The sequence below is a fragment of the Phyllobates terribilis genome, unplaced genomic scaffold, assembly GCF_046119375.1.
Source record: "Phyllobates terribilis strain yellow unplaced genomic scaffold, ASM4611937v1 Scaffold_1__5_contigs__length_1240528914, whole genome shotgun sequence".
NCBI lineage: Eukaryota > Metazoa > Chordata > Amphibia > Anura > Dendrobatidae > Phyllobates > Phyllobates terribilis.
In genome coordinates, this window is record NW_027362761.1 from 459,574,641 (window position 1) to 459,583,579 (window position 8,939).

The following is an 8,939-nucleotide window of genomic DNA, read 5'->3' on the forward strand; positions in this document are numbered from 1 at the left end:
TTTGCAAACTATAGATGTGACTGACTCCAAATGCAGCCTCATCTACCCGTCTGCAGAGAGGTCAGGCGTAGGAGCTGTCTGCTATTTACATGCGCTAGTCCGATCCATAAATCAGACCACACTAGAGGATGCAGTGGACCTGGGACCTCATTCAGATGTCCATTTTTATGTATGTGTAATATGTAACAATTCCATCATTCTTTGTGAGTTACCGCTCAGCCACCCTATTGATAGCAGCGGAGTGTCGTGCTGTCAGTATTGTGAGTGACAGCTCAGCTACCCTATGGATAGCAGGGGCATGTCGTGCTGTCCGCACTGTGAGTGACAGCTCAGCTGCCGTATGGATAGCCTCTCTTTGCTTTGTAGTTTGATATTCTGATCTTTTGTTGCTGGACCTTGTATTTGCCTTTCGACTACCCATTGGTATAACCCCTTTTGCCTTTGAAGTATTCTGACTTTAGTTACCAGACCCCAAACTTTGCCCCTGAGTATCCCTTTGTATTATCGCTCTGTCCTTGATGTACCTTCCTGGCTTTTGACCTTGGACCTCTTGACCACTCTGCCTCACGGCTGGTCCGTGAGTACTGACTAGTGTCACATAATATATCCAATTTTTAGTTTCAAAAGTATTTTATTAACATCTTTTAATACAGAAGTAAATAACCTGCGAGAGTTCCCCATGCAGGGGGTCTGCGTAAAATAAAATATAAGTAATGCAATATAAAAGAAAAATATATTGAGGAAATGGATCGGGGGGGATTGAGAGGGGAGAAATTGGGGGTGAAAGAGTAGGTTGGGTGTGAGACAAGTATCATCATGTAATTTTTCGTGGATATCACATTTTCACATTACACACATGGTAACTGAAGTAACTGACAATACACGAGATATATTGTAATAACAAGATAATGAATCATGTATTTGAGCTTTGGTAATTATTAATCCTTAAACAATGCTCAGTATACAGCAGGTTCTAGTACACCAGCGAGTCAAGGTGATAAGTGCAGAGCTTGAGTTAGATGTGAGATCTATCCAAGGGGTCTAAATGCTATAAAAATGTTGTGGGGTGTCTGATCTTGTTACCTCAATTTGTTCATATAACATTATAGCATTGATTTTTTCTTTAACCATCGATAGAGATAGGGTTGAGGTTTTCCATTTTGATGCTATATAAATCCTTGAGGCCATAGAAATATAGTTATTTGGCCTAAAGGTTCTATTGGAAATTCCAGGGGGCTTATCCCCAAAAATAAAACAGTTGGACCGAGTTGGTTACAGTGAAGGAAATAATTATTTGATCCCTTGCTGTTTTTTTAAGTTTGTCCACTGACAAAGAGATGAACAGTCTATAATTTTAAGGGGAGGTTAATTTTAACATTGAGAGAATATCCCAAAAAATATCAAGAAAATCACATTGTATAAATTAGAGAAATTTATTTGCATTTTGCAGTGAGAAATAAGTATTTGATCCCTCTGGCAAACAACACTTAATACTTGGTGGCAAATCCCTTGTTGGCAAGCACAGCAGTCAGACGTTTTTTGTAGTTGATGAAGAGGGCTGCGCACATGTCAGGAGGAATTTTGGTCCACTCCTCTTTGCAGATCATCTCTAAATCATTAAGATTCTGAGGCTGTCGCTTGGCAACTCGGAGTTTCAACTCCCTCCATAAGTTTTCTATGGGATTAAGGTTTGGAGACTGGCTAGGCCACTTCATGACCTTAATGTGCTTCTTTTTGAGCCACTCCTTTGTTGCCTTGGCTGTATGTTTTGGGTCATTGTCTTGCTGGAAGACCCAGCCACGACCTATTTTTAATGTCCTGGCGGAGGGAAGGAGGTTGTCACTCAGGATTTTACGAAACATGGCTCCATCCATTCTCCCATTGATGCGGTGAAGTAGTCCTGTGCCCTTAACAGAGAAACATCCCCAAAACATAATGTTTCCACCTCCATGCTTGACAGTGGGTACGGTGTTCTTTGGGTCATAGGCAGCATTTCTCTTCCTCCTAACAAGGCGAGTTGAGTTAATGCCAAAGAGCTAAATTTTTGTCTTATCTGACCACAGCACCGTCTCCCAATAACTCACAGAATCATCCAGGTGTTCATTGGCAAACTTCAGATGGGCCTGCACATGTGCCTTCTTGTGCAGGGGGATCTTGCGGGCACTGCAGAATTTTAAACCTTTAAGGAGTAATGTGTTACCAATGGTTTTCTTGGTGACTGTAGTCCCAGCTGCCTTGAGATCATTATCAATTTCCCCCCGTTTAGTTTTAGGCTGATCTCTCACCTTCCTCATGATCAGGGATACTCCACGAGGTGAGATTTTGCATGGTGCCCCAGATCGATGTTGATTGACAGTCATTTTGTATTTCTTCCATTTTCTTACTATTGCACCAACCGTTGTCTCCTTCTCATCCAGCGTCTTACTTGTGGTTTTGTAGTCCATTCCAGCTTTGTGCAGGTCTATGATCTTGTCCCTGACATCCTTAGAAAGCTCTTTGGTCTTGCCCACGTTGTAGAGGTTAGAGTCTGACTGATTAATTGAGTCTGTGGACAGGAGTCATTTATACAGGTGACTGACTATGAGCTGTCTTTAATGCAGGTAAAGAGTTGATTAGGAGCGTCTAACTGGTCTATAGGAGCCAGAACTCATAATGGTTTGTAGGGGATCAAATACTTATTTCTCGCTGCAAAATGCAAATAAATTTATCTAATTTATACAATGTGATTTTCTTGATTTTTTTTTGGATATTCTATCACTCAATGTTAAAATTAACCTAACCTTAAAATTATAGACTGTTCATGTCTTTGTCAGTGGGCAAACTTACAAAAACAGCAAGGGATCAAATACTTATATCCTTCACTGTAGGTCTTCTAATAATAGTTACCATCAGAGTTCTGATATGTTGCCAAAAGGTTCTTACCTGCGGGCATACCCACCAGATGTGTTTCATATCATCCACTGAGTTACCGTATATTTTGCTTTATAAGACGCACTTTTTTTCCCCCAGATTTGGGGGGAAAATAGGGGTGCGTATTACAAAGCAAAATCACCTTACCGACTGCGGTGGAGCGGGGTCCCGGAGATGCTGCGGAGGCAGGACGGGGCGTTCTGAGGCGGCTGCGGTCCCCATCCTGTCTGCTGGAGGTGTTCGGTGGTGTGGGGGCTCCGACAACATTTTGTGGTAGCCGGAGCCCCGCACCTTCCGTACTGTCCTATTCTATGGACTTCGGGAAAATGAGATCTCAATGTGAGCATGCGCCGCCTCCGGGGGCCATTTTCCCGGAGTCCACCACATATGACAGTACGGAAGGTTGCGGAGTTCCGGCTGCCACAAAATGTCGGCGGAGCCCCCGCACCACCGAACACTTCCAGCAGAACTTGGCAGACAGCATGGGGGCAGCAGTCGCCTCCGAACACCCCATCCTGCCTCTGCACCATCTCTGGGACCCTGCAGCATCTCCTACCTCCACAGCATCTCCTAGACCCCGCAGCATCTCCTGCTACAGCCAGCGGCAACCCTGAGACCCCGCTCTACCAACGCCGCCCCCCCAAGTAAGCGGATTATAATACCCACAGGTTTATTAAAAAACATTTTTTTCCTAGTTTCCTCCCAAAAATTTGGGGTGTGCCTTATAATCCGCACACATCCTCTGAAACATCTGTCTGTTGTGTTGGGGTAAATGTTATGTCATTTTGCTGGGACATAATATGCTCTCTGGGGAGTTTTAAGGGATGTTTCAGTGACTGAGGTCTGGTTGCTGCCTTTTGACAATGTATCTTAACCTTTCATGTGACATGGTAAAGCCGAGGTCTTCCTCCCATTGTTCCATGAACCTTGGCTTTTCAATTTCGGGGGGGGATTATTAAACGAGGAGTACAATAGTAATATTATTCCTCTCCAAAAAAAGGTCATTAAGACATTTTTGTTTAAAAGCTGTCGGTATCAGAGTTGCTCTACTGGGGGTATTTTTACAAGTGAAATGTAGTACTTGATTGATACGCATAGCTTGTGGTGGATTAATATATCCAATTTTTATCCCAGTCATGGATCACACTCACACGTCTATGGGTCAGTGAACGACTCGGGCAGCACACAGGAGGCATTCTAGCCGTATTCATGCGCTTTCTATTTGTCACTGACAGATAGGCCGGACTCACACGAGAGTATAAAAAATTGTCAGAGTTTATTCCAGAACAAGACAAGTTTTTTTCTCACTTGTAATCTGTGTCCAATCCATTTTTCCACATTAGCAGTTATTAATAATTTACAAGCCACATTTTCAGTTTTCTATATATTGTTTGAATGGATGGATATGGATGTTCCTTATGGGAACCATTTTTATCTCCACACCCATAAACGTGACTGGAAGAGTCTGACCAGACATATGGAAGAAACTATTGCATGCTGCAATTTTCCACTTTAAGCGCCACTCCATCGGTTTTATTAATTTTACTGCTGGAGTGGAGCCACTAATCTAAGATCCCTGACACTGCCTGTAACTGCAGAGACCAAAGCTTCCACTGATCTCCGCAGTTTAACTATTTAAATGCTGTTTTGAATCTCTGACAGTGGCCTTCAGATGACACCACTTCCATTGTGCGTGTGCACTGGCTCCCACCGCACCCCAACCAAATGATCACAGGTTCAAAACTCCTAGGGATACTAAAAAAAAAATAATAAAAGTTGTAAAAAATGTTTTAATAAAAATATATATAAGTTTAAATCACCCCCATTTTTAGCCTCTTCAAAAATAAACTATCTGTGATAGAGTTGTGTTCTGCCCAGCAACAGGTAGTGAGTAGGTATGGATAGAGTTAAGAGTTGGAACCAGCCCAGAGAGGGAGGTGCTACGTAGCAAGATCAGAGAGGACTTCCTGGTAGTGTGTCAGACAGGGCCTAGCTTGCAGCTAGAGCAGACCTCTGGTCTGAGTACTCAGCGGAGCTGCATGATGTGGGTGTCCCTAAAGTGAGAGGAGACCAAGAGGACAGATAGTGTGATCCTGTGGAGAGACAAGAGAAAGCGACAAAAAGGAGTGAGTGATTCTCCGGAGCCGAGGTCTGGGGCAGGAAGCCCAGCAGAGTAAAATAGAGCATGCAAGTCCAGGAGGTAACGGGACGGATCAGAGCAGGTAACGTGAGACTAAGAGAATCCCCTGGGTGGTAGTTCCAAGGCAGGCAGAGAAGCTCAGTAGCAGCTATATTGGCAAAGTAGCTCCCTAAAGGGGAAAAGGGCGCAGAATATTTGCCCAGCTTTCAGTCCATTAAATGGTAAAATGAATGGTGTCATTCAAACCTACAACTTGGCACACAACAAAACATGGCAGAATTGCTTTTTTCTTCCATATCTCCCTCCAAAAAAGATAACAGTTGGTCAATAACCTGTATGTATCCCAAGATGGTTCTATTCAATACATGATTCATCCGGTACAATACAAGCCCTCATACAGCTACATCAACACAAAAAGAAATAACGCAAAGCCCAGGAAAGGTGCCTGTCTTCCAGGGGTTAATATCAGAGGCGTAACTAGGAGTTTGGTTCAGGGAAGTCGAAACATCTAAATGGGCCCAAAACCGGTAACCCTGATTGTAACTAAGTGGCGGACCCTAATCGTGAATGTAGGAGAACCTCAGCAGATGACCGCGCTGTTACTGGAAATACTCTATACAAAAACCAACACTGATATTACCGCCATATGGTGAGATATAGTGGTAGATACCAGTGCTGCAGAACAAGTAACAGGTTACAGTACAGTTATAGATAGTGACTTACATCTAATGTTTTTTCTGATGTAGTCGTTCACTTTTCCCGTCTTTTTCATTTGGCCAGGACTCATCTGCAGAGATTACAGCAAAGACACATACTGTATGACTTCTCACATTTCCAAAAACACTTAAAAATATGAGGCTTCTTTGCAAAGGGCTAAAAACATCTTTATTACAGACAATTAAAAAGTATATAAACAATATCACAATAAGTCAAAAAGAATAGGGGGATACAAATGCAGGAAAAAGTGGGGACACCTGGGTAATATCACGTATAATGCACTGTATAGTCCATATGAGGTCACTTAAGTATAATAATTAGTGTTGAGCGAGTATGTTCTGTCCGAGTACGCTCGGGCCCAGCTCCGAGTATTTACAGCTGCTCGGTGATGTGTTTGAATCACTCCCGTGTGCATGATTTGCAACTGTTTGACAGCTTTATTACATGTGAGGAATGTGTAAGAAATAGACATTCCTTACATGAACTAAAACTGTCAAACAGTCGCAAATCATTCACACGGGAGCGATTCAACCATATCACCGAGCAGCTATAAATACTCGGAGCTGGGCCCGAGCGTACTCGCCGAAAGGGTTAATAGAACATACTCGCTCAACACTAATGATAATACATCATATCATAAAATAAGGACATAATGTCATATTGATATCAAATGATCTGACATATCGTAAACTAGATAAAGAGAAATCCATGCCGTACTGATACTGGTACAGATTAACCCCTGCCATACTGATACTGGTACAGATTAACCCCTGCCATACTGATACTGGTACAGATTAACCCCTGCCATACTGATACTGGTGACACTGGTACAGATTAACCCCTGCCGCACTGATACTGGTGGCACTGGTACAGATTAACCCCTGCCACACTGATACTGGTGGCACTGGTACTGATTAACCCCTGCCACACTGATACTGGTGGCAGGGGTTAATCAGTACCAGTGTCACCAGTATCAGTGCGGCAGGGGTTAATCAGTACCAGTGTCACCAGTATCAGTGCGGCAGGGGTTAATCAGTACCAGTGTCACCAGTATCAGTGCGGCAGGGGTTAATCAGTACCAGTGTCACCAGTATCAGTACGACAGGGGTTAATCAGTACCAGTGTCACCAGTATCAGTGCGGCAGGGGTTAATCAGTACCAGTGTCACCAGTATCAGTGCGGCAGGGGTTAATCAGTACCAGTGTCACCAGTATCAGTGCGGCAGGGGTTAATCAGTACCAGTGTCACCAGTATCAGTGCGGCAGGGGTTAATCAGTACCAGTGTCACCAGTATCAGTGCGGCAGGGGTTAATCAGTACCAGTGTCACCAGTATCAGTACGACAGGGGTTAATCAGTACCAGTGTCACCAGTATCAGTGCGGCAGGGGTTAATCAGTACCAGTGTCACCAGTATCAGTATGGCAGGGGTTAATCAGTACCAGTATCAGGAGGTCCGACCACTGCGATTTTCTCTGCGGGACTCAGAAGTGACGGTTGTACCCAGAAGCTTTCCCCAGTGCTGCCTCCTCATTGGTCCGCTCACCGGTGACGACACTCAGGACTCGTCTCCTATTGGTGGAGGCGCGTTCGGAAACTCCACTTACTTGCATGACAATTGTGTGGGCGCTGCCCGAAGTGCTGATAGCAACAGGCGCCGTGCCCGGTGTGTGCCGCCCGGTGTGTGCCTCCCGGTGTGTGCCTCCAGGGAAGCCCCGCAATGGCCGCACTGGAGTGGTACGCGCACAAGGCCCTGGGGGACGGCGTGTACTGGATACAGGAGCGCTTTTATGAGTCTGGAAACCGGGCGAATATTTGGCTGGTGCGCGGCTCCCACCAGGACCTGGTGATAGACACAGGGCTCGGGCTGCGCAGCCTCCCGGATTACCTGAGCGCTGCTGGGCTGCTCCCGCACGGGAAGGACGGGGGGTCCGGGCGCCGGCCGCTCATGGCTGTGGCCACTCACGTTCACTTCGATCACGCCGGCGGCCTGCACCAGTTCGAGCAGGTGGCGGTGCACCGGGACGAGGCGGAGGCGCTCATCCGGGGAGACAACTTCGAGACTGTGACCTGGCTGTCTGACAGCGAAGTGGTGAAGCCCCCGACCCCCGGCTGGAGTGCGAGTCAGTACAAGGTGCAGGCGGTGACCCCCAGCCACATCCTGGAGGACGGTAAACACCACACATATACAGACACATACACAGATAAATATATACATATATACATGCACAGATACATACACAGTACATATATACATGCACAGATACATATATACATGCACAGATACATATATACATACACAGTACATATATACATACACAGTACACAGATACATATATACATACACCGTACATATATACATACCCAGATACATACACAGTACATATATACATGCACAGATACATATATACATGCACAGATACATATATACATACACAGATACATATATACATACACAGTACATATATACATACACAGTACACAGATACATATATACATACACAGTACATATATACATACCCAGATACATACACAGTACATATATACATACACAGTACATATATACATACACAGATACATATATACATGCACAGATACATATATACATGCACAGATACATATATACATACACAGTACATATATACATACACAGTACACAGATACATATATACATACACAGTACATATATACATACCCAGATACATACACAGTACATACATACATACACAGATACATATATACATACACAGATACATATATACATGCACAGATACATATATACATGCACAGATACATATATACATACACAGTACATATATACATACACAGTACACAGATACATATATACATACACAGTACATATATACATACCCAGATACATACACAGTACATATATACATACCCAGATACATGCACAGATACATATATACATACACAATACATATATACATACACAGTACATATATACATACCCAGATACATACACAGTACATATATACATACCCAGATACATACACAGTACATATATACATAGATACATATATACATACACAGTACATATATACATGCACAGATACATATATACATACACAGTACATATATACATACACAGTACACAGATACATATATACATACACAGTACATATATACATACCCAGATACATACACAGATACA

General features: G+C 43.6%; 2 protein-coding genes across 4 annotated transcripts in view; one reads left to right on the plus strand and one right to left on the minus strand.

The window, feature by feature from the left end:
• Window positions 1–7,404, minus strand: part of POLR3G (RNA polymerase III subunit G) — a 65,697-nt gene extending 58,293 nt beyond the window's left edge. The window contains exons 1-2 of one of the 2 annotated variants that reach the window (XR_012320108.1): window positions 7,207–7,353; window positions 5,774–5,837 (exon numbers count right to left, since the gene is read on the minus strand). Coding sequence is in view for 1 of the 2 variants with exons in the window: in XM_073678687.1 (XP_073534788.1) it covers window positions 5,774–5,837 (64 nt within the window). In the remaining variant the exon portion in view is untranslated. Of the gene's footprint in view, window positions 1–5,773; window positions 5,838–7,166 lie in introns of both variants that reach the window. The other variant, XM_073678687.1, reaches the window with a different exon arrangement.
• The window catches only part of MBLAC2 (metallo-beta-lactamase domain containing 2), a 26,003-nt gene continuing 24,429 nt past the window's right edge, over window positions 7,366–8,939 (plus strand). Inside the window, exon 1 of one of the 2 annotated variants that reach the window (XM_073678675.1) lies at window positions 7,366–7,887. In XM_073678675.1, the coding sequence (XP_073534776.1) occupies window positions 7,485–7,887 (403 nt within the window). In that variant the 5' untranslated portion in view covers window positions 7,366–7,484. Of the gene's footprint in view, window positions 7,936–8,939 lie in introns of both variants that reach the window. The other variant, XM_073678667.1, reaches the window with a different exon arrangement.